We start from the raw sequence: 25779 nt of genomic DNA on the forward strand, positions 1-25779 counted from the left end.
CCCCTCACTGTGCAATGCACACACTTCCCAGCCCATGAGCTGTTTCTGTGTTAGCAGTTCCTGAAGCTGCACACAGTGTGTAGGAGGCACCAAGAGCAGCAGAAACGGTGCCGCAGTGTTTGTCTCTCCCTTTTTGAGATTTCTGATCAGTGAGACACAGTCAGTGATTATGCCCCAGCCAAGGGTGTTGCTGGGACAGAAGGCACCTCACCCCTGCCGAGGAAGAGCCGTGTGGAGAGTGGGCGGCTCAGAGGCTGTGGGGGCCAGGGACGACTGGGGAGCATGGAGAAGACTCTGGCAACCAGGGTGCAGATGGTATCAGGGCATCCTGGGATGGACAAGGGTGCATAGAGGGGGTCATAAAATAGGACGGTGAGAGTTGGAGTCACATGAGGAGCAAAGATGAAGAAGTCATTTCACTGGCAAAGTGCAGAGAATCACAAAATTGAATTTCTGCAGCTCTGCCCACCTCTCTGTTTACATCCCACTCCCAGGCTATGTCTAGACTGCAAACCTCTTTCAAAAGAGGCTTTTTTGATAGATACTTTCGAAAAAGCTTCTTTCAAACAGAGCGTCTAGACTACAACCAGTAATTTCGAAATAGCAAGCCGCTGGATGCTCTCTTTCAAAAAAGCACAGTTTGTGTTACATAGTGCCTTTTTTTGAAAGAGCACTTTCAAAAAAAGGCATTCTTCCTAATAAAATGAGTTTTTTCCACGGTCCAAAAAACTGCCGTGTTCCTTTGATTTACTTTCGACAGAATGCAGCAGCAGTCTAGATGCAGGGGAAGTTTTTTCGAAAAAAAGGTCACTTTTTTAAAAAACAAACCTGTAGTCTAGACACACCCCCAGTGCCCACGACTCCCAGCACCTCCCACTGCTCTGTGTGCACCCCCCTGCCAGGCCCCACAACTGCCTCCTCCCACATGTACACACCCTGCCTGCTTCCTCAGCCTCACCCATCCCTCCATGTCCCCAAATTTGCTGTCTTGCAGCCTGTTGGAAACTCCGAGCTTCCTGAGGCAGCTTTTCAGTGTTGACATTTGCTCACATTGCCAAGACGCTGCAGTGGGGTTGCTCATGGAACAGGGATGGTCTGGAGGGCAGAAGGTGTCAGAGATAATTGGCTACAGCGTGGCCCATGGTACATTACAGTCTGAGATACCTCCAAAGACACAGACCAAAGGCACCTCTTTGGTCTGTGCAATGAGCCCGGCTGCTCCTTCCCTTGTCATCTGGCTAGAGGACTCCATGTCATTGTGATCTGGATACTGCACATTTGTGTTGGGCTATGTATAATGAATACGGGCCTGGGATGGTGGTAAAGAGTTCAGCCACAACAGGCATTACCATTGGACATGAAAAATAGATAAGCATGGAGCTGATCCACTTTGTTGTGTCTTTTGCTTATCCTCATTGTCGCTGTATAAACTATTGTCAGAATTAAATGTCTTGTAATCTCTGTAACCTGTTGATTTAGAAATGTAATAAAAAATTCTGTAAATAGTAATTATGGGTGGGTATAAATGTATTCATTATTTGCTTATTCATATTCATTTTATGGGAGTTAACATTACTAAATATGGCTTTAGGAAAAGTAGTGATAAACATGTGAATTAAGGTTATGTCTACACTAACCCCCTAGTTCGAACTAGGGAGGCTAATGTAGGCATTTGAAATTGCAAATCAAGCCTAGGATTTAAATATCCCGCACTTGATTTGCATCTTCCCGGACGGTCGCCATTTTTTAAATTTACAAGTCCGGATTTACTGCCCGCGTCTACACGTGGCAGGGACCCGGTAGTTCGAATTAAAGCCATAGTTTGAACTACCTGTCATTCCTCCTGGAATGAGGTTTAACAGTTAGTTCGAATTAACGGGTCCTTGCCGCGTGTAAACATGCCAGCTGTCTACACTGGCCGCTTGAATTTCCGCAAGAACACTGACGATCTCATGTAAGATTGTCAGTGTTCTTGTGGAAATGCTAAGCTGCTCCCATTCGGGCAAAAGCCCTCTTGCGCAAATGCTTTTGCACAAAAGGGCCAGTGTAGACAGCTGAAAACTGTTTTGTGCAAAAAAGCCCCAATGGCGAAAATGGCGATCGGGGCATTCTTGCGCAAAACCGCATTTAGATTGGCACGGACGCTTTTCCGCAAAAAGTGCCAATCTAGACGCTCTTTTCCGCAAATGCTTTTAACGGAAAAACTTTTCTGTTAAAAGCATTTGCGGAAAATCATGCCAGTCTAGACGTAGCCCCAGTGTTTAACGTTCGGTGACTGGTGAGCACTGCACTGCTCAGGTGCTCAGACACTGATGCAAACCGCCAGAGTCTTGGGAATTCTCAGCTCGGGTGTGAAAGTTGGGGATTTAAAAACACATCTTGAAAATTTGCTCTCAGGGAAGCCAGTGTCAATCTGGACCAGTGCACTGAGGGCAGAATGTGAGAGCAGATCGTGGGCAGCCAGGAGCGGACTGAGGCTGCCAGGAGCGGATCGTGGGTAGCCAGCGCGATCGGTGCCCCCACCTACTTGGCCGTCAATGGCCATGAAGTCATCATCGGGCATGTCGGGACAGCGCCCTAGGCAACTGCCTAGTCTGCCTAGGCTCACGGGCCATCCCTGTGGCCAGCGTGCGACCCATGTTTGTAGTAAACCCCCAGTAATATAGACCCCCTCCCCCCATTGCTGAGGCTTTGGCTGCTCTATCTACCCATGCAGTGAAGTTGAGGAATTCAAAAACCACACTGCACAAAACCAGGAAGCCACTGAGAAAGAAGGACTGAATTTAAACACAGATAATTATGTAAACTTTTCCCAATAAAATTTAACCTGGTAAATCTTTAGAGTGAAAAAATCCCCAACTAAACAGTTCCCTTCGCGGTGCTGTTAAATTCCTGCACAGATGGTTCTAATTTTGTACCCTGGAACCATTCCTCAGTCCGTAGCATTAAACACTAATGCAAAGACGCAACTCACCACAATCCCACTCAGCAGAGAGATGAACTCTCCTTCCGTGGCCAGTGACACACATAAGAAACTCAGCGTGTGAATCGCACCTGTCTGACACTCGGCGAGCTGAACGATCCCCTTTATGATTCCCTTCTTCAGTCCCTGTGGGGTCCCAGCTGGGCCGGGATTCCCAGACAATTCCCTGAGCTTTGTGAGCAGGAGGATGAGCAGAAATTAGACCCTGGTGACCTACAGCTTGAGAGCCTCCTCCAGGAGAGAAGTAATTCGATACTAATAGGCTCAGTTTGTCTGGGCAAAGTGGACCTTCCCAATGCGCAGCCTGGCTGTCTGTTCTGTGGGCACTGCCCTGCCATCGGCACTACAGGTGGGGGGGGAGGAGGCTGCCACATGATACGGGACCAACAATCAGTTTGGTGCATTGTAGCAGCGCACTGCTGCATGAGGCCCGTGCAGGCGTATCAAATCCATTGGCCTCCAAAAAGTCACTGCCGCTCTGTGGAGGCTCAGTGACGTGGGGCTGGTGTGATGGAAGTCAAGGGGCATAGAAAAGGCTTTCTGCTCCCAGGATTCTGGCACCAAAGTTCTTTACCGGTGTCTCTTTGCCATGTCTACAGTGGATATGTGTTTGGAAGCTCAGACTCTTCCTAGGAAACAGGCCACACCATCCTGCACCAGCCCTAGTACCAGAGGGCTGCTCCACTCACTGTGCAGTGAAGACTCATGCGGGGTTGGAGGGTTCTTGTGTTGGCCGGCTGGGGTGTGTTTAACATCTTTTTTTGACAGGCCATGGCTGCTGCTCATCAGATAATTTTGCTTGCCTCAGACCCATTCCTCAACCTCCTTCTCTCTGCCACAGACACACTTAGGTCACATCTACACTAGGCAGGAGATCAACACTGATGATCTTCCTGGGTTTGATTTACTAGGCCTACTGAAAACGTGCTAATTCAAAGTGAGAGGGTGTCCCCTTTGGTACCGGGACTCCTGCTCCTCACAGGAAGTAAAGGAAGCAAAGATACATCAGCCCCAGCTACACAATTAGGGTACATCTAGGCTACAGGCTACAGGCTTTTGTCGACAGAAGCTTTCTGTAGACAAAGAGCGTCTAGATTACATGCAGTTCTGTAGACAAAGCAAGCCGCTTTGTTGACATGACAGTGTAGACGCAAAGGACAGTGTAGATGCAATAACGCCTTCTGTCGACAGAACTCTGTTGACAGAAGACATTATTCCTCGTAGAATGAGGTTTACAGCCGTCGACAAAACAATGGCAGAAGTGAGACATTGGCTCATTGATGTCACAATGGGCTGATTGCAGTAGAAGGGCTTCCTACTTCCTCATACTGTGAACTCCCACAATGCAGAGCTCAGTCAAACTGGGATAGAGCAATCTAGATTAACGAGGAAGAAACTGTTCCGCTTTTGGGACTCAGTTCAAAACCAGAGGCCCATTGGGATCACATTCTGCAGATATCAGAGGGGTAGCCGTGTTAGTGTGAATCTGCAAAAGTGGCGAGGAGTCCTGTGGCACCTTATAGACTAACTGAAGTGTTGGAGCATAAGCTTTCGTGGACAAAGACCCACTTCATCAGATGCATCTGATGTAGTGGGTCTTTGCCCACGAAAGCTTATGCTCCAACACGTCAGTTAGTCTATAAGGTGCCGCAGGACTCCCCGCCGATTCTGCAGATGTTTTTCTTCATTTTGTCACGCAGCTCTTTGGTTTTGACCCCATAAATGATGGGATTGAGCATGGGGGGGAGAAGGAGATAGACATTGGCCAAGATGATGTGAACACGGGGAGCAATGCCCTGACTGAACCGATGTGTCAGGTTGGAGAAGAAGGAGGGAGTATAAGCCGTCAGCATCACACAGATGTGGGCAGTGCAGGTGTTGAGGGCTTTCTGGTGGGCTTTCTTGGAGGAGATTCTGAGGACGGCCCTGAGGATCAGACAGTAGGACAGGAGAATGAGCATCAAGTCTAACCTGGTAAGTACAATTCCCATCACCAACCCATAGAGCCTGTAGAATGTGAGGTCCCCACATGAAATCTTTGCCACAGCCATAGTCTCACAGTACGTGTGAGGGATGATACGGTTGGCACAGAACGGCAGCTGGCTCAGCATAAGGGGCACAGGCAGCACATAGACAATCCCTCTGATTAAACTGACCAACCCTAGCTTAGCTATCCTCTTGCGTCTTGCTCTACAATTTACTTTTATCAGGTTCACCTGGGAAAACACTCTGTCAACTTCAACGTTACATCAATGTAGTGACAGCCATGACAGCAAATAACCAAGGTTATGAAAGACTTAGTCCGCGGCAGCAGTCACATGTGAAAGAATTTCAATGTAAAACAAAGCAACATGTTTGTCCTCAGGCTGAGGGCAGGGAACCACAGAGTAAACACTCCCCTCCTTCTCCAGCTCTCCACGGTTCCACAAAACGATGGCATAAGTGAGGAATCAGCCCATTTACATCACAATAGGCTGATCACAGTAGAAGGGCTTCCTACTTCTTCATACTATGAACACCCACAATCAAACTGGGACTCAGCAATCTGGAGTAATGAGGAGGTAACTGTTCCCCTCCTTGGACATCATTGGAATCCAGAGGCCCAATAGAATCATATTCCACAGATGGTTTTCCTCATTTTGTCACGGAGCTCTTTGGTTTTGACCCCATAGATGATGGGGTTCAGCATGGGGGGGACCAGGACATTGACGTTGGCCAAGATGATATGAATATGGGGAGCGATGCCCTGACCAAACCGATGTGTCAGGTTGGAGAAGATGGAGGGAGTATAAGACGTCAGCATCACACAGATGTGGGTTGTGCAGGTGTTGAGGGCTTTCTGGTGGGCTTTCTTAGAGGATATTCTGAGAACGGCCCTGATGATCAGACAGTAGGACAGGGCGATGACCATCAGGTCTAGCCCAGTAAAGACAATCCCCATCATCAAGCCATAGAGCCTGAAGAATGTGAGGTCCCCACATGAAATCTTTGCCACCGCGATACCGTCACAGTACGTATGAGGGATCATGTGGTTGTCACAGAATGGCAGACTGCTCACCACCAGGGGCACAGGCAGCACACAGACAATTCCTCTTATTAAACTGACCAGCCCTAGCTTAGCTACCCGTGCGTTGCTGAGGATGGTGGCGTATCTCAGAGGGCTACAAATGGCAATATAGCGATCGAAGGACATTACCACTAGGATGGCTGAGTGCGTCGCAGAAACCGTGGCAAGGAAGGCTATTTGGGTGAGGCAGCCACTCAATGTGATGACTTCCAAATTGAACCAAAATATACACAGGGCCTTTGGTACGACAGAGGTAGACATACCGATGTCTGTGAGCGCCAGCATGCAAAGCAGCAGGTACATCGGCTGGTGCAGGGTCTGCTCTTTGCCTACAACAAACAGAACAGAGAAATTTCCCAAGAGACCGATGATGTAGCAAGTAGCGAAAGGGATGGAAATCCAGGCGTGAGCATCTTCGAGGCCAGGGATGCCTGTTAGCATGAATGTTGACATGTCAGAGGGGGTGCGGTTGAAAGCTGCCATCAGGTACTCAATGTGTCACTAGGGCTAAGAAATTCACAAGGCACCTGTGAAGAGACAGAAGCACAGTGGGGGAAGGGTGTTATATTGTTTTTTTACAATAGAGAGTAAATATTTTGTCCTCATTATCAAGAAGGAGACTAGTGAAGTGTCAACATTTACAGGTGGCACCAGATGATTTATATCAAATTCAGGTCCGCGGGAGAATTCAGATAAGCCAACTGAGGCAGGTTAATCAGCAACATGACAGCAGATGAAATTTGATATTTACAGCTGCAATGTGACTGCCCTTTGGAGGGAAAAGCTTGAACCCCTCAAAGACCTAACCATGCTCTAACTGAGTGGTGTGGACTCAGGACAGAGATCTGGGCATCATGGCCCACCACTCTAGGAAACCCTGCTCACTGTGCTCGCCATGACAGAATCTAAGGAAACACTTGGGATCCATGAGCAGTGGGAGGGGGAATCATACAGAAAGAGCAATCCCAAGACACCACATTTAACCTGGAGTCCAGGGTAGGGACCCAGCTAAGACATATACATGGAATAGAATTGTAGAATCCTATGGCTGGAAGAGACCGCAACGCTCATCGAGTCCTGTCCCTGCCCAAAGCAGGACCAACCCCAACTTAATCATCCCAGCCAGGGCTTTGTCAAGCCAAGACTTAAAAACCTCTAGGGATGGAGATTCCACCACCTCGCTAGGGAACCCATCCCAGTGCTTCACTACCCTTTTAGTATAATGATCCACCATCAATCTTCTTCTGGACCACTCCACACAAGAGATCCACTTCCTGGACACTATAGTATATTGAATGATGGCAACTTTTCCACCACCTTACTCCAGGAACCTACGAATCATTCTACTTACCTAATGTCTCTGGCTTCCATCTACCACATATCAGCCAATCCATTGCTTACAGCCAGGCCCTAAGATAAACCATATTTGCTCCAGCCCCACAGACAGAGACAAACACCTACAGGATCTATCAGGCATTCTTAAAACAGAAATACCTACCCAGGGAAGAGAAAAAAAACAGATTGACAGAACCAGACGAGTACCCAGGCATCAGCTTCTTCAAGATAAGCTCAACAAACAAAATAACAGAACACCACAGATCATCACCTACAGCCCCCAACTTAAACCCCTCCACAGCACCTTGGACAATCTGCAAGCCGTCCTGCAAAATGGTCCCTCACTCCCACAGGTTTTGGGGGACAGGAAAGTCCTCGCCTACAGACAACCCCACAACCTGAAACAAATTATTTTCAGCAATCACACAGTTCTCCTCCATCCGACTCTCCCAGCAACCTACCACTGCAACAAACCCCACGGCCAACTCTCTCCACGCATCTACACAAGTGACACCATCACAGGACCTACCCACATCAGAAAAAGATAGAAAAGAACCTGTTCTTCACTCAGTGTCCAATTAGACTGAGGAACTCATGGCCATAGGAGATAGTTGAGGGCATGAGCTAAGCAAGAATCAGGAAGGGAAAGAGAGACAGAGAGAGATACTATCCAATCCCAACTTTAACAGCTACATGAATAAATGTCAGAGCCCAACCCTAACACATTTCATGGAAGAAGCCAATCTCTGTCTGTTCAGAATCAGGGTCACGCTTTCCAGTCACTCAACTCACCCCCTCACACGTTCCTAGGGTCTTACGTGTTGTGGTGCAAACTTAGCCACTGTCCCTGTCAGAGGAAGGACACTGGGTTAGATGGACCGTACGTCTGATGTATGATGTAATTCCTACACTGGGAAAGAACCAACTTTTTCCCATGATCATTTCTCTGCTGGACTGTGACTTTGTACTCAACATCAGGGGCATGAAGGGGACAGTAGATTCACTATGTAGTGCTACAGGCCTAAAGGCCTCTGGTTACTTTCAGGGTAAAAGACTGTAGCAGTGCTTATATCATAGGCAACGGCAGCTGGAAGCAGTGATGCTCTGCAAGATTTAGGAGCACAAAGGTAAAATTAGCTAAACACAAGCTCCCAGTGTAACCTTGTGGCCGAAAGATCCAAGGGGACCCTGGGATTTTCCCCAGGGAAATTTCAAGGAGCCCGAGAGAAGTTATTTTACCTCAGCATTTGGCATTGGTGCAACTGCGGCTGGAATCCTGTGTCCAGGTCTGAGATGCACGATAAAAGAGGAATGTTGATAACACTGAAGAGAAGAATCGCAAAATGATTAGGAAAGCTGCTTTGTAGCGTACACTCAATGAGCTCAATTGATTGAATTTAAGAAAGGTCATTAAGGAGGGACCTGAGTTACACCTATAAGTATGTGCACAGGGACAAATGTAAAAATAGGGCCTAGCACACAGAAATGTACATTAAAAACCCTGGAGAGAGTTAGTAACCGCTGGAACAACAGACCAAGCGTCTTGGCGGAGTCTTCATCTCTGAGTATTTGTCAAGTACTTGAACTCTCAAACAAGGGGACACCTGGTGTCTGCAGGTGCTGCTACGGCGGCCGCTGTTCCACTCACACTGGTGGCCGGGCTCTGGAGCCGGCAAACTCATCCCTGCACATGCTCTGGCTGCCGCCTTGCTGCTGCCAGGGCAGCCGCTGCCCCCACTGGCTCAAATGGTACGAGGGGATGCCGCATGCCGGGCTCCTGCTTCCTCACCGCACCGCCCTAACATGCACAGCAGCACGGGCTCCCGCACTGCTGCCAGCCATCTGGCAGCCATGGCTCCTGTGGGGCCAGGAGGAGAGAGAGAGAGGCCAAGAAGGCTGTTGCCTGGGGCCCGTCCTGGGGCATGAAGTTAAAGGCACTGAGGGGAGAAGTGGCCTGGCTTGAAAAGGAACCCAGGAATCCTGCTTCCCAGAATCCTCTCCTTTCCCCTGCGCACCCTACCAAGCACCAGCTCCCACAGTCCTTCCAGAGCTGAGACTGGGACCCCCAGATCTAACCAACAGACAACAGACTCACCGACCACCTGCAGGGAAGGAAAGAAGACAGGAGTCCTAATGCCCAGTTCTCTGCTCTAACCCAGCGCCTCTACCCTCCCCCAAAACCAGCCACCTTCCCACCCCCTGTTCTAACCCATTGCGCCCACCCCTCCCCCACAAACAGGCACCCCCCAGCTCCCCTGCACTAACTCAGTGCACCTACCCCTCCCTCAGAGCCAGGCACCCCCTTCCCTAACCCAGCCCCCCTCTCCTACTTTAACCCCATACCCCTCCCATCCCACAGAGCTGGGCACAGAACCTAGTGGGATGGAGGGTAACACAGTGACTCCATGGGAGGAGATAAGACTGCTCCCTACTTAGGACCTATTCTGGGTCTTACTGGGGCTGCCACTGCTGCGGCCACGCGCTTTTCCCACCACGCGCTGGGGAGCGGGTGCTGAGTGGCTGTTAATGGTCCAGGTGTGCGGCTCCAAATGTTCAATTTGACAGGCACATGTCCCAGACCCCTCCCCAATACCCAGTGCAGGGCAAAATCCTGGACACTTAGCGATTTACAAAACCCAGCCAGAGAGAGATTTAAGTGAAAAGCAGGACATGCCCGGGAAAACCTGTACATGTGGAAACCCCATTTAACTGTAGGGTTGGGTGTTTTTCTCCCTCCAAAAGAGCAATGCCAGGAATAGGACTGTGAAAATTTTCTGCTTGGTGCTATGCAGGAAGTAGAAAAGGCGATCACAGTGGGCACTTCTGGTCTTGGAATCCCGGCCTGGCTAGTCAACAGTCCCAGAACATCCTGGGGTTAACTTTTAGGTCCCAGGGGCCCATTGTGCCAGGCTCCGCCCTGTGTCAGCTGGATTTCTCTAGGCCCCACGTGTCCCAGAGGTGCCCCCCTCAATGTGTAATGTGCGCACTTCCCAGCCCGTGAGCTGTTCATGTGTTTGCAGCACCTGAAACCGCACCCGGTGTGTAAGTGGCACAAAGCTCAGTCATGCGGCTGCCATTGTATTTGCCCCTCCCCGTGTCAGATTTCTGACCAGTGAGACAGTCGCTGATTACGCCCCAGCCAAGGGAGCAGCTGTGACGGGAGGTACCTCAACCCCTCCCGAGGAAGAGCCGTGCGGAGCATGAGGGGCCGGGGTGATCACAGAGTATGGAGAAGACAGTGGCGACAAGGGTGCTGTTGGAATCAGGGCAGCCTGGGATGGGGAAGGGTTACACAGAGGGGGCCAGAGAAGGATGGTGGGGGATGGAGCCGCACAAGGAGCAAAGATGAAGGGTTCACTTCGCTGGCAAAGTGCCAACAATCACAAAGAAAAATCGAATCTCAGCAGGTCTGCCCAACCGTCCGTTTAGATCCCACTCCCTGCGCCCGCAACTCCCAGCACTGCCCACTGCTCTGTGTTAGCCCCCCTGCCTGTCCCCACAATCCCCACAGCTGCCTCCTCCCACACACACACAACCTGCCTGCTCCCTCAACCTCACCTGTCCCTCCACATCCCCAGCATCACTGTCTTGAAACCTATTGGAAACTCCTACCACCCTGAGGTGGCTTTTGGGTGGTGACATTTGTTCAGCTGCAGTGGGGTTGTTCATGGGAGCAGGTCTGGAGGGTAGATGGTGTCAGAGAGAATCGGCTACAGCGTGGTCCATGATACACTAGAATTTGAGACACCTCCTGTCTGCATTGTGCGTCTTTGGTCTGTGCATGAAGCCGGCTGCCCCTTCCTTAGTCACCTGGGTGCAGGACTCCATAGCACTGTTATCTGGATACAGCACGACTGCCAATAACTCACTCTTCCCACACACACCGTGTGTTCCTGCGAGATTGCCAGAAACACCTGCTTTCCTCTAACCTGGAACCAGAAACATGAATTCCTTTTTCCTGGTTTTTGTCCTCTCTAGAGCCAGAGATGCAGGGGCACAGAGTGAGCCACCCCCTCGCACTCCTTAAAACAAATCTCTCTCCTGACTTGTATATAACTCTAAAACTGTGAGTTGGAGATTTCAGTAACTCTCCTCGCAGCTCTTCTTTTATCCAAACAAGCTCTCCTGTCCTTCAAGGACAACTCCAGCGGAAGTCACTGGAGGCTCGTGGTCAGTTCAAATCAGACCAGGTATTTAACTTCCTACAGGTGCATGTAGGTTAATTTACAGGGATCTCAGATTTTACCCTCAGTGTTTAACTTTCAGCAAAACTGTTCAGTTGTTTAGTTGTTGTTTTTTCAGAAACTCCAGGGATTTACCAAGTTCAGTTGAATTGGCAAAATTTTACATAATTATCTGTCCTTAAATTCAGTCCCTAATATCGTACTGTGTCTCAGGCGCTTCCTCTCTTTGTGGGGTGCAATTTTTGAATTCCTCAACTAACTTCACTACAGAAGTACATAGAGCAGTCAAAGCCTCGTCAGTGGTTCTCAGTGTGACCAAGCAGTTCACCACAAACATGGGTCACATACTGGCCACATTCTGCTCTCACATTCTGCCCTCGGTGCATCGCTCCAGATTCACACTGGCTTCCCTGAGAGAAAATTTGCAAGATGTGTTTTAAAACCCCCAACGTTCACACCAGGGCTGAGAACCCGAGCAGCACAGCATCCACCAGTTGCGTTGGTGAATTCCTGCCCAGATGGTTCTAGATTTGAACCACGGAACCTTTCCCAAGTCCTAGGCACTAACGTTAATTGAGAAAGAGGCAACTCACCATAGTCTAGCTCAGCAGAGAGAGGAAATCTCCTTCCGAGGCCGGTAACACAGAGATAAGAGACTCAGCGTGGGAACCTCGCCTGTCTCACTCTCTCTGTGCTGAACCGTCCCTTTTATGATTTCCCTGCTCGGTCCCCGTGGGTTCCCAGGTGGGCCGGGATTCCCAGATAATTCCTGCAGCTCTGTGAGCGGTGAAAGGAACAGAAATTAGACCCTGGAGACCTACAGCCTGAGAGCCTCCCCTTGATGAGAAGTAATTTGATTCTAATAGGGGCTCAGCTTGTCTGGGCAAACTGGACCTTCCCACTGCTCAGCCTGGATGGCTGTTCTGTGGGCACTGCCCTGCATTCGGCACTGTGGGTGGGGAGGCTGCCACATGATACAGGACCAATAATCAGTTCAGAGGATGGTAGCAGCGCACTGCTGCATGCGGCCCATGCTGATGTCTCAAGTCCATTGTCCCCCAAAAGTCACTGCCGCCCTGTGGAGGCTCAGTGACGTGGGGCTGGAGTGATGGAAGACGAGGGGCATAGAAAAGGCTTTCTGCTCCCAGGATTCTGGCAGCAAAGGCATTTGCCAGTGACTCTTTGTCATGTCCCTGTGTTGTGCCATGTGCCCAGGGCCCCACCTTACTCTCCCCAGCTGCTCATTGTGCTCAGCTGCCATGTTACTTCCTGCAGGGCTCTGACCCCGCAGCTCCCTGCTGTTGCTCGGACCTGGCTCCCCGTAGACACAGCCGGTCAGGTCCTGCACCAGTTCTGCCTCAACCCTGCCACCATTCTAGCTCTGCCGTCTGGGCTGTGTCTCTGGTTCCTTGGGGTTGTGGCTGCTGCTCCTCTGCCTCCCTCCCCGCTTGTAAACCTGTGAGATTTCTACTGCACCAACATCCCACAGCCCCTTATGCACTAGCTGAAAGGTAGATCAGACGAGTGTCGTGGCCACCAACCTGTCATTCATGATCAACTGGTCAATTTTGGGGCCATGACCAGTCAATCGCGAGGCATTCCAGGCCTCCCCCCACTATTCCCTCTCCAAGAAGTAGCCCGGACTGTCACTACCTCCTGTAAAAATGGAGGTAGTGCCAGCTTCCTGCAATGTGAGGAGAGAAGTCCCTCAGCTGCGCCCAAGAGCTAGCATCTCAGGAAGTGTGAGCTGCTCCCCCCTCCCTCAAACAGCCATCCCTCTTCCTAAAATGCCAGGTGTGGTGCACGGCCTGGGATTTCCTTCCCCAAGCTGCCTGCCTTCCTCCGCAGACGATAGGAGGGAAGGGAGTGAGAGAGGGAAGGGAAGTTCCAGACTGAGGGATTCCCCCTCCCCCACACAGGAATGCGGCTCAGGAAAGAAAATCCCTGTCTGCCCCAGATCCAATTTCTCAGGAAGCACACCGGCTGTTTGGGGGAGGGGAGGAACAGCACACGACGCGGGATCCCCAGGTACCATCTGAGCTGTTTGTGTCCCGGCCCCCAGCAAGAGCCTCACAGCACCCTGCCGTCTCCTCCTGCCCCAGACCCCCACAAGTACCCTGCACCTGCCCCCACCAGCACCCTGTTCCTGCCCTCACCAACAACCTGTCCCTGTGTCCACCAACACCCAACCCAGGCCCCCAATAGCACTCTGCCCCAGTCCAGACCCTGTCCAGACCCCCACCAAGCACCCTGCTCCTGCCCCCTGCCCAGAACTCATCCAGCAACCCACCTCTGCCCCCTGGCCAGACACCCACCAGCCTCCAGCCCCTACCCCCTGGCCAGACACCCATCAGCACCCTGGTAATGCTCCCTCCCTTATGGCAAGACACCTACCACCCTATTTTCAACCCCGGTTCTGCCCCCCATACATATCCCATTCACTGGCAGCCCTGTCATGCACACTGGATTCCTCCCTTTTAGCCCCACCCCAGAGCGTAGGGGGGGTCCAAAAATCCACTAACCCTGGAACCCCAGACGAGTTAATCTGGTCTGAGCCTTTGAACCTCAATCCTAACTACTCTCCCCCAAAATAGGTTCCATAAATAAATAGGTGCCATAAATAAAGACAAGGCTGAAACATTTTGTATTGGACATATTTTATTTAAAAATGAAGTCTGGACAACTACCCTCAATTGAGGTCAAGCCCCCAGCTTGCTGCGGCATCATAACACTCCTGCATATGCACAGACCTCAACTCTGAGCTCAACTTACACCTGAACCCCCTGTTCTGTGTCCCTCACTTCCCCAAACTCCTGCACCCCCATATCCACAAATCTTCTGCCACAATAACCCTGCACCATCCACACACTGCAAACCTGTGCCCTGAGCCCATCATACTTCCAACTCCCCTGCCCTGAGCCCCTCACACGCTCCATCCCAAACTGCTGCACCCCCACATCCGCAAGCCTGCACCTTGCTCAACACCTCAACTTTACACCTGACCCCAACACTCTCCAACCTGGACCCCACACCATGAACCAGCATCCCCTTCTCCATCTCCTCCTGCACCCAAATTCCCTCCCACAGTTTGCACCTCTCACCCTTTCCACACTGAAATCTCTCATTCCCACCAAAGAGCCCGCACCTCCTGTCTCAATGAAGAGAGAGGGTATGTCTACACTACCCCGCTAGTTCGAACTAGCGGGGTAATGTATGCATACCGAACTTGCTAATGAAGCCCGGGATTTGAATTTCCCGGGCTTCATTAGCATAAAAACGGCGCCGCCATTTTTAAAAGCCGGCTAGTGCGAACCCCGTGCCGCGCGGCTACACGAGGAGTACAGATAGTTCGGAATGGCTACGTAGTTCGAACTATCTAGCCCGTGCCGCGGGTAGCCGCGCGGCACGGGGTTCGCACTAGCTGGCTTTTAAAAATGGCGGCGCCGGCTTTATGCTAATGAAGCCCGGGAAATTCAAATCCCGGGCTTCATTAGCAAGTTCGGTATGCAAACATTACCCCGCTAGTTCGAACTAGCGGGGTAGTGTAGACATACCCAGAGTGAGTAAGGGCTGGGGACAGCAAGTGATGGAGAGGAGGGGAACAGAGAAGGCGAGGCCTCAAGGATGGGGTGGAGTCTTGGGGAAGAGGTGGGGTAAATCTTGGCTTACCCTTACAGTTTAGAAGTGATTGTGAGTGTAAAAAGGTTAGAGACCACTGGTCTAGTGAGTGAAACAAACATTTTAAAAGTAGCATATTGGTGTATAGATCAGGTACCCAATGAGAGCTCGTGTTACACTCTTAGCGCAGATTATTTTTTTAAACATGACAACTCCCAGCAGGAGTTTGTGCATAGTAGCAAGAAAGTGAAAAAACCTCCATGGCTGGTACTTGGAATTCGACTGGCCGATGTGAACAAAATAGTGATTCACACCATTTAAAAAAATCAAAATGGAACCCAAAATGTAGGTAGAACAACAATAATATTATTGTGCTATTTTGTTTAAGAATGCATTCACAAACATTACTCAGTGTATCAATTTGATTCTGAATTAGTTTGTGGCTGAGAGTCTCCAAAAAGGAACATTTCTCCCTTGCTGTGTCTATTAGAAGCAGGGTTCTTCTGCTACTCTACAAACAGATCAGCAGAATCAGTGCAAATGTTTCTTTCCTTGGGGTGTGTCTAGACTACATGCCTCCGTCGATGGAGGCATGTAGATTAGACAGATCGGCAAAGGGAAATGAAGCCGCGATTATTTTAATTATTTTATGCCTCATGAAACCAGGTTTACCTGCGCCGATCAAGAAAGGCTTCCTTGTGACCGCGGCGCATCCAGACTGCCCCGATCAGCCGACAAACAGCTGATCAGCTGTTTGTTGGCAGAGCGGGGCAGCCATTTAAATTTAAATGAAGCCGCGATTATTTTAATCGCGGCTTCATTTCCCTTTTTCGAATATACTAATCTACATGCCTCCGTCGACGGAGGCATGTAGTTTAGACGTACCCTTTGTGTAAACTGTTCAGCACAGATTTGGAGTAGTCTCTTATCTACCCAGAGAGGAAGAGGATTTTCCCAGAGTTACTCTTGCATCTTGCTTTACAGTTGTCTTTTATCAGGTTCGTCTGAGAAACTCTGTCAATGTCAATGTTGCATAAATGTAGTGATAGTCATGAAAGGGCAAATGACCGAGTTCACAAAAGCTTTTTCCTCTGTGGCATTCATGTGTGAAAGAATTTCAGCTGAAAACAGATCAACATGTTTGCCCTCAGGCTGAGGGCAGTGAACCACAGGCAAAACATTTCCCTCCTTCTCCAGTTGTCCATGGTTCCACAAGTCAATGGCAGAAGTGAGGTGTCAAACCATTGATGTCACAATGGGCTGATCGCAGTAGAAGGGTTTCCTACTTCCGAATACTGTGAACCCCCACAATGCAGAGCTCAGTCATACTGGGACAGAGCAATCTGCATTAATGAGGAGGTAACTGTTCCCCTCTTTCGACATAATTTAAATCCAGAGGCCCAATGGGATCATCTTCTGCAGATGTTCTTCCTCATTTTGTCACGGAGCTCTTGGGTTTTGACCCCATAAATGATGGGGTTGAGAATGGGAGGGACAAGGACATAGACGTTGGACAAGATGATATGAATATGGGGAGCGATGCCCTGACCAAACCGATGGGTCAGGTTGGAGAAGAGGTAGGGAGTATAAGACGTCAGTATAACACCGATGTGGGCTGTGCAGGTGTTGAGGGCTTTCAGGTGGGCTTTCTTGGAAGAGATACTAACAATGACCCTGATGATCAGACAGTAGGACAGGGCGATGAGCATCAGGTCTAGCCCAGTAAGAACAATCCCCATCATGAAGCCATAGAGCCTGAAGAATGTGAGGTCCCCACATGAGATCTTTGCCACAGCGATACTGTCACAGTACGTGTGAGGAATCATGTGGTTGTCACAGAACGGAAGCCTGCTCAGCACCAGGGGCACAGGCAGCACACAGACAATCCCTCTTATTAAACTGACCAGCCCTAGCTTAGCTACCCGTACATTGCTGAGGATGGTGCTGTATCTGAGTGGGTTACATATGGCAACGTAGCGATCGAAGGACATTGCTACCAGGATGGCTGAGTGTATGGCTGAAATTGTGGCAAGGAAGGCATTTTGGGTGAGGCAGCCACTCAATGTGATGACTTCCAGATTGAACCAAAATATACACAGGGCCTTTGGCACAACGCAGGTCGACATGCCGAGGTCTGTGAGCACCAGCATGCAGAGCAGCAGGTACATAGGCTGGTGCAGGGTCTGCTCTTTGCCTACAACAAACAGAACAGAGAAATTTCCGAAGAGGCCGATAATGTAGCAAGTAGCGAAAGGGATGGAAATCCAGATGTGAGCATCTTCCAGGCCAGGGATGCCTGTTAGCATGAATGTTGACATGTCGGAGGGGGTGAGGTTAAGAGCTGCCATGAGGTACTCAAGGTGTCAGTAGAGCTGAGAAATGCACAAGGTGCCTGTGAGGAGACAGAAGCACAGTGGAGGGAGGGTGTTATCCTTTTTTACAAATGCACAGTAAATATTTATAGGCATTAACAATCTAAAAAGAAGGTGAGTAATGAAATGGGAACATTTACAAGTGGCACCAGATTATTTACATCAAATGCGATCAGTCTACAAGCATTTACATCAAATGCGATCTGTCCCTCACTCCCACAGGCTTTGGGGGACAGGCAAGTCTTTGCCTACAGACAACCCCAGAACCTGAAACAAATTATTTCCAGCAACCACACAGCACACCTCCATCAGACTCACCCAGCAGCCTACTCCTGCAACAAACCCCACTGCCGACTCTGTTCACGCGTCTACACAAGCGACTCCATCACAGGACCTACCCACATCAGGGGCTCATGCAGCGGCACATCCTGTAATGTGATCTATGCCAGCAAGTGCCAGCAATGCCCCTCTGCCTTGTATCTTTGCCAAACTGGGTAATCTCTTCAACAACGGCAAATGGATACAAGTCAGAGATCAGAAATGCTAACACACTGAACCCTGCAGGGGAACTTTTTAACCGTCCCGAGCACTCATTACTGGATTTAAAAGCGGCTATGCTCTTACAAAGCAATTTCAGGAACCAGCTAGCGTGAAAAAATGTGCATCTGGCTTTCATAGGCAAATTTGACACATTTAGTCAGGGACTGAACAAACACTTTGCTTGGACTGGCCCTTATAGTCATCGCCCGAATAACACCAAAGGCTAAATATCGGGCCGTTGCAGCCAATAGTATTAGCATCATATAGCACGGACAGTAAAATGGACAGGTTTTTGCAGTAACCCCCTTTTTCCTCCCTGGAATACTCAGGAGCGGGTCACACTCACAGGTCACCTGATTTGTTTTAATATAAAAGGATATCCTGAATACCCCACTGGTGATGTTCTTAGTTGGGGATTCCCTATCCACCCTCTTGCTACAGTCTCTTGCTCCTAAAGCATATACAATGGTCATTCCTTCACCTAGCTGGCCCTGTACACACTTCTGGTGTGCCTTGGGAGCCTCCAAGAATAGAATTACTCCAGTAATAATCTGGCTCTAACTCCAAACAACAATTCTAAAGAAGAGACAGCTCACTGATTACATTAGAATTAACACACTGTTACTTACCAACTTAAAGAAATTAGACTGAACAGATTAAGAGTGAATAAAACCAATTAACAAAGTACACAGAAAGAAAAGAAACGTATCTATCTGCCTTTGTCCTGCCACCATTTATCCCGCCCCAGAATGTGCCCGCCTCTGCATTCAGAGTCCCAGACACATGCCGGCTTGGGCACGCTGGAAGGCTGAAGTGGGACTGGAGACAGTACTGGGCAGGGTCTGTGTGTGTCAGTCCAAGCTGAGCAGCCAGCTGCAAAATCTCTCTGCCACTGGAGCCGGCTCAAACTAATGCACACCAAGCACAGTAGCGTGGGTGCTGGGGTATTTGCCCCTCTCCGTGTGAGATTTCTGACCAGTGAGACTCAGTCACTGATTACACCACAGCCAAAGGAACTACTGTGACGGGAGGCACCTCACCCCTGCTGAGGAAGAGCTGAGTGGCTTTGGGGGGCCGGTGTGACCACGGAGTATGGAGAAGACAGTGGTGGCCAGGGTGCTGTTGGAATCAGGGCAGCCTGGGATGGAGAAGGGGTGCACAGAGGGGATCAGAGGATGATGGTGGAGGATTGAGCCACCCGAGGAGCAAAGACAAAGTGTTCACTTCACGGGCCAAGTGCTGACAATCACAAAGAAAAATTGAATTTCAGCAGCCCTGCCTGTCAGTCAGTGGCCGGGGTAGTGTGTGTGGTTTGTGAGCCCTATTAAACACCCGAGTCTTTAACTGGTAGGACAGGGTCCCTTCACAGCGGGCAGCCGGGAAAGCTGAAGGGTGCCCCAAGTTGGTGCAGAGAGAGCTTATTACACCCGAGTCTTTAGCTGCTAGGACAAGAGTCCCTTCGCAGCGGGTAGCCAGGGGAGGCTGACTGGTGCCCCAAGGGTCTGCCCCGTGGAGGCGGCAGAACCCCAACGCTCAGCTCTTACTGAGTCTACCCCTGACCGGCCAGGTCTTTTAATTGTGTCTGGTTCTGTTACAACAACAGAAGGAGTCAGGTTACACAGTTACAGGTTTATTAGAGAAACTTATAATCATACGGTTACAATGGCTATTGCTCTACTTCTTAACTGCTAGCAAATACAGATCTTAAAGTGGTTACAAATGAAAAGGAAGATAGAAATAACGGTACCAAGTGACAGCTTAATCTTTAAAGAGCTCTAATTCTATGCATGCACTAAGACAAAAAGACACATACAGGTACAATTTTTACCCCCTTCTGCGTGTCTCGATTCTAGCATGTCAGGCCAGGATTGGTCACTCGGTTCCCCGGGAAAGATGAATACGAGGCTGGGCATCCCTGTGTGGACCTCGGTATGCAATCACCTAACCCGACCAGCAGGTACATGGTAGATTGACGCTCAAAGTGAGTGTGCTGCTGGGCCCATCTTTATACCCGTGGGGTCACGTATTCTCTTTCTTATCTATGGGTATGTCTACACTAGCTCATTAGTTCAAGCTAGGTAGGCAAATGAGGTCAACCAGAGTTGCAAATGATGTCCGGGATTTAAATATCCTGGGCTTCATTTGCATGTTCCTGGGCACCGCCATTTTTAAATCCCCCTTAGTCCAAACTCCGTGCCCGCGGCTACGCGTGGCATGGAGTAGGTAGTTTGAATTAGAGATCCTAATTCGAACTACCTACTCCGTGACGTGTGTAGCCGCGGGCACGGATTTCAGACTAAGGGGGGGTTAAAAATGGCGGCGCCCGGGAACATGCAAATGAAGCCCGGAATATTTAAATCCCAGGCTTCATTTGCAACTTCGGTTGCCCTCATTTGCCTACCTAGCTCAAACTAACGAGCTAGTGTAGACATACCGTATGGTGCCAAATTGTGCTGGTTCGTTTTTATGATGCCAGTGCTTACAAGGGAGTTTCAACGTAATTTACACTTGTAAGAGAGAGAGAACTAAATTGGCAGTACTGGACATTCTTTACTCAGCGGGCGATTCCTCTCCCAGGACAGTTGTGTGATTGTTTCAATATCAGTGCTAGCCAAGGGCAGTTTCTGCAGCCTCTTGGTCAACAGCTAGCTTGGCCACCCTCTTACCTATGTTTACAGTTGTCCAGGGTCACGATGGGTGTGTCTAGACTACATGCCTCCTTCGACGGAGGCATGTAGATTAGCCAGATCGGAAGAGGGAAATGAAGCCGCGATTAAAATAATCGCGGCTTCATTTAAATTTAAATGGCTGCCCCGATCTGCCGATCAGCTGTTTGTCGGCAGATCGGGGGAGTCTGGACGCGATGCCCCGACAAAGAAGCCTTTCTTCATCGACACAGGTAAGCCTCGTGAAACCAGGTTTACCTGTGTCGATGAAGAAAGGCTTCTTTGTCGGGGCATCGCGTCCAGACTCCCCCGATCTGCCGACAAACAGCTGATCGGCAGATCGGGGCAGCCATTTAAATTTAAATGAAGCCGCGATTATTTTAATCGCGGCTTCATTTCCCTCTTCCGATCTGGCTAATCTACATGCCTCCGTCGAAGGAGGCATGTAGTCTAGACACACCCGATGAGCCAGCATATCCAGGCCTTATGTCAAGGCATCAAAGACTATGCTAATTTTATTGCTCTCTGTGCCCTTTGTGCTCTGAGGCATCTTAGAGGGGCAAGCAAGATGGATGTGACGGGGGCTCTGTCCCTGCGCCTGCAACTCCCAGCACCGCCCACTGCTCTGTGTGCACCCCTTGCCTGCTCCCACAACCCCACAGCCGCCTCCTCTCACACACACACAACCTGTCTGCTTTCTCAACCTCACCTGTCCCTTCATGTCCTCAGCTTCACTGTCTTGCAGCCCATTGGAAACTCTGACTCTCCTGAGGTGGCTTTCTGGTGCTGACATTTGCTCAAATTGCCAGGAGACTGCAGTGGGGCGACTCATAGGAGCAGGAATCATCTGCAGGGCAGATGGTGTTAGAGACAATCGGCAACAGCATGGTCCCTGGTACATTACAGTCTGAGATACACCCTGTCCTTATTGCACCTTTGGTCTGTGCATGAGGCCATCTGCCCCTTCCCTAGTCACCTGGGTGCAGGACTCCATGTCTCTGTGATCTGGATACTGCACGACTGCCAATGATTCACTCCTTCCACACACACCGTGCGTTCCTGTGAGATTGCCAGAAACACCTGCTTTCCTCTAAGCTGGAACCAGAAACAGGATTTTCTTTTTCCTGCTTTTTATCCTCTCCAGAGCCAGAGATGCAGGGGCACAGCACTAGCCGCCCCCTCGCCCTCTCTGAAACAAGTATCTATCCTGACTTCTTTCCACCTCTATACCTCTGAGTTGAAGATTTCAGTAACTCTCCTCTCTGCTCTTCTTTGATCCAAAGGAGCTCACCCATCCTTCGAGGACATGGGATGACTCCAGCTGAAGTCACTGGAGGATCGTGGTCAGTTCAAATCAGACCAGGTATTTAAGTTCCTATAAGTGTATGTAGGTTAATTTACAAGTATCTCAGATTTTACGCTCAGTGTTGAACTTTCAGTGACTGGTGGATGCTGTGCTGCTCGGGTGCTCAGCCCTGGTGTGAATGTTGGGGATTTTATATTATGTTTCACAAATTTTTTTCTCAGTGAAGCCAGTGTCAATCTGGAGTGATGCACCGAGGGCAGAATGTGAGAGCAGATTGTGGACAGCACGTGACCTACGTTTGTGGTGAACCACCTGGTCACACAGACAACCACTGATGAGGTGTTGGCTGGTTGCCTATAGGTACTTATGTAGCGAAGTTGAGGAATTCAAAATCACACCCCACCAAAACAGGAAGCCACTCAGACAGGACACAGTACGATATTAGGGACTGAATTTACAGACAGATAATTATGTAAAATTTTGCCAATACAGTTGAATCCCTCAAGTTTCTGAAAAAACAAAAACAGTTCACTTGACTGTGCTGGTGAATTCCTGCCCAGATGGTTCTAGATTTGAACCACGAAACCTTTCCCAAGTCCTAGGCACAAATGATAGTTCAGAAAGAGGCAACTCACCATAGTCCACCTCAGCAAAGAAAGGAAATCTCCATCGAGGACCAGTAACACAGAGATGAGAGACTCAGCGTGTGAACCTCATCTGTCTGACTCTCTCTGTGCTGAACCGTCACATTTATGATTCCTCTGTTCAGTCCCTGCGGGCTCCCAGGTGGGCCGGGATTCACAGACAATTTCCTCCGCTCTGTGAGTGGTGGGATGAGCAGAAATTAGCTCCTGGAGACCTACAGCTTGAGAGCCTCCCCCAGGAGAGGAGTAATTTGATGCTAATAGGGGCTCATCTTGTCTGGGCAAATTGCACCTTCCCAATGCTCAGCCTGGCTGTTCTGTGGGAACTGCCCTTCCATGAGCACTACAGGAGAGGAGGCTGCCACATGATATGGGACCACAAATCTGTTCAGTGGATGGTAGCAGCGCACTGCTGCATGTGGCCCAAGCTTTTGTCTCAAGTTCATTGGCCTCCAAACAGTCACTGCTGCCCTGTGGAGGCTCAATGACGTGGGGCTGGAGAGATGGAAGCCAAGGGGCATGGAAAAGGCTTTTTGCTCCCAGGATTCTGGCAGCAAAGGCATTTGCCAGTTTCCCTTTATCATGTTCCCGTGCTGTGCCATGTGCTCAGGGCCCCACCGTACTGTCCCCAGCTGCTCATTCTGCTCAGCTGTCATGTTACGTCCTGCAGGGCTGACATCCCCTTCCATGGCTCTGACCCTGCAGATCTCTGCTGTTGCTCAGACCTGGCTCCCCGTAGGCACAGCGGGTCATGTCCTGCACCAGCTCTGCCTTTCTGCTTCCAGCCCAGCTTTGCCCTCTGGGCTGTCTCTCTGGTCCCTGTGGTTCTGACTGCTGCTCCTCTGCCTCCCTCCCAGCTTGTAAAGCTGTGAGATTTCTACAGCGCCAACAGCCCACAGCCCCTTACGCATTAGCCCAAAAGTAGATCAGTCTAGGGCCGTGGTCACCAACCTGTTGATCGCGATGAACTGGTTGATTTTGGGGGCATGACCAGTCGATCACGAGGCATTCCAGGCCTCCCCCGCAACTATTCCCTCTCCAAGAAGTAAACCGCACTGTCACTTCCTCCTGTGAAAATGGAGGTAGCACCAGCCTCCTACAGTATGGGGAGAGAAGTCCTACAGCTGCGCGCCAGAGCTAGCATCTCAGGAAACGTGGGCTGGTCCCCGCTTCCACAAACAGCCATCCCACTTCCTGAACTGCCAGGTCTTGTGCACAACCATAGACTTCCTTCCCTCTGTGCCTGCCTTACTATGCTGGTGGTGTGAGGGAAGGAGAGAGGGGAAGTCCCAGGCTGTGGTATCCCCTCCCCTGCACAGGAAGGCAACATAGGGAAGGAAGTCCCTGGCTGCACATCAGATCCATCTTCCCAGGAAGCACGCTGGAAGTTTGGGGGGGGGAGGAGGAGAGGTTCACGATGCAGGTTCCCCAGGTACCGGCTGAGCTGTTCCTATCCCTGCCCCCAGCAAGTGCCTCACAACAGCACCCTGCCCCCTATCCCTATCTAAACTACCACAAGTACCCTGTGCCTACCCCCACCAGCACCCTTCCCCTTGGCCAGACCCCCACCAAGCACCCTGCCTCTGCCCCTGCCCAGACCCCATCCAGAAACCCATCTCTGCCCCCTGGCCAGACACCCACCAGCCTCCACCCCCTGGCCAGACACGCATCAGCAACCTGTTCCTGCTCCCTCCCTCCTGTCCAGACACCTACCACCAGCTTGCTCCTGTACCCTATTTTCAACCCCGATTCTGCCCCTCATCCCTATCCCACTCACTGCACACTAAATCCCTCCTTTTTTGCTCCACTCCAGAGTGTAGAGGGGCCCAAAAATCCATTGAAACCCCAGAAGAGTTAATCTGGCCTGAGGCCTTGAACCTCAGTTCTACCTCCCCTCCCCTCACATGGAGCTGGAGCTCACGGGGAGATTGGAGGGGTTGGTTTTTTGCATCTCACTTATGTGGTCTCGACTGATTTTTCTTTTGGTCAGTGGCCCCTGACCCAAAACACTTTCCCCTCCCATGCCATAAATAAAGACAAGGCTGAAACATTTTGAATTGGACATATTTTATTTAAAAATGAAGCCTGGCCAACTATCCCCCAATTGGAGCCAACTCCCTACCCCTCTGCAACATCATAACACTCCTATATGCACACAGTCCCCAACCCTGAGCCCATCTTACACTTGAACCCCCTGTTCTGAGTCCCCCACATCCACAAGTCTTCTGCCACAACACTCCTGCACCATCCACATACTGCAAACCTGCGCCCTGAGCCCATCATACTCCCAACCTCCCTGTCCTGAGCCCCTCACACGCTCCATCCCAAACTCCTGCACCCCACATCCACAAGCACTTTGCTCAGCACCCCAACCTTTCACCTCACCCCAACACTCTCCAGCCTGGACCCACCACCATGAACCAGCATCCCCTTCTCCACCTCCTCCTGCACCCAAATTCCCTCCGGGTATGTCTACACTACCCTCCTAGTTCGAACTAGGAGGGTAAGATAGGCATACCGCACTTGCAAATGAAGCCCGGGATTTGAATTTCCCGGGCTTCATTTGCATAAGCCGCGCGCCGCCATTTTTAAATCCAGGCTCATTCGAACCCCGTGCCACGAGGAGTAACGGTAGTTCGGACTAGGAAGCCTAGTCCGAACTACCTAGTCCGTGCTGCGTGTAGCCGCGCGGCACGGGGTTCGAACGAGCCGGGATTTAAAAATGGCGGCGCCCGGCTTATGCAAATGAAGCCTGGGAAATTCAAATCCTGGGCTTCATTTGCAAGTGCGGTATGCCTACATTACCCCGCTAGTTCGAACTAGGAGGGTAGTGTAGACATACCCTCTCAGAGCTTGCACCTCTCACCCCTCCCACACCCAAATTGCTCATTCCCACCCCAGAGCCCACACCTCCTACCTCAGTGCAGTGAGAGGGTATATCTACACTACAAAGTTAATCCGAACTAACAGACGTTAGTTCGAATTAACTTTGATAGGCGCTACACATACAAACCACTACTTCGAACTTAATTCGAGCTAGCAGAGCGCTTAATTCGAACTAGGT

The 25779-nt window shown here is 50.3% G+C and overlaps 3 protein-coding genes across 3 annotated transcripts; all 3 read right to left on the reverse strand.

Annotated features, from left to right (window-relative positions):
• Positions 1-4620: 4620 nt before the first annotated feature.
• On the reverse strand, positions 4621-5034 carry LOC149526045 (olfactory receptor 52N4-like). The gene has a single exon (XM_089769277.1). It carries the CDS (start codon positions 5032-5034, stop codon positions 4621-4623), a length of 414 nt encoding a protein of 137 aa, XP_089625403.1.
• Positions 5035-5594: 560 nt separating this feature from the next.
• On the reverse strand, positions 5595-6533 carry LOC142829851 (olfactory receptor 52N4-like). The gene has a single exon (XM_075931779.2). The coding sequence runs from the start codon at positions 6531-6533 to the stop codon at positions 5595-5597; it is 939 nt and encodes a 312-aa protein (XP_075787894.1).
• Positions 6534-16596: 10063 nt separating this feature from the next.
• LOC102451759 (olfactory receptor 52N4-like) lies at positions 16597-17313 on the reverse strand. The gene has a single exon (XM_006130088.3). It carries the CDS (start codon positions 17311-17313, stop codon positions 16597-16599), a length of 717 nt encoding a protein of 238 aa, XP_006130150.3.
• Between the last annotated feature and the right edge of the window lie 8466 nt (positions 17314-25779).

Source organism: Pelodiscus sinensis, chromosome 1 (assembly GCF_052426305.1).
Source record: "Pelodiscus sinensis isolate ZL-2025 chromosome 1, ASM5242630v1, whole genome shotgun sequence".
NCBI lineage: Eukaryota > Metazoa > Chordata > Testudines > Trionychidae > Pelodiscus > Pelodiscus sinensis.

Bases quoted from the DNA above. Each gene is read 5' to 3' on its own strand.
- LOC102451759 (XM_006130088.3), bottom strand. From the start codon at position 17,313: ATGTCGACCTGCGTTGTGCCAAAGGCCCTGTGTATATTTTGGTTCAAT.
- LOC142829851 (XM_075931779.2), bottom strand. From the start codon at position 6,533: ATGGCAGCTTTCAACCGCACCCCCTCTGACATGTCAACATTCATGCTA.
- LOC149526045 (XM_089769277.1), bottom strand. From the start codon at position 5,034: ATGGCTGTGGCAAAGATTTCATGTGGGGACCTCACATTCTACAGGCTC.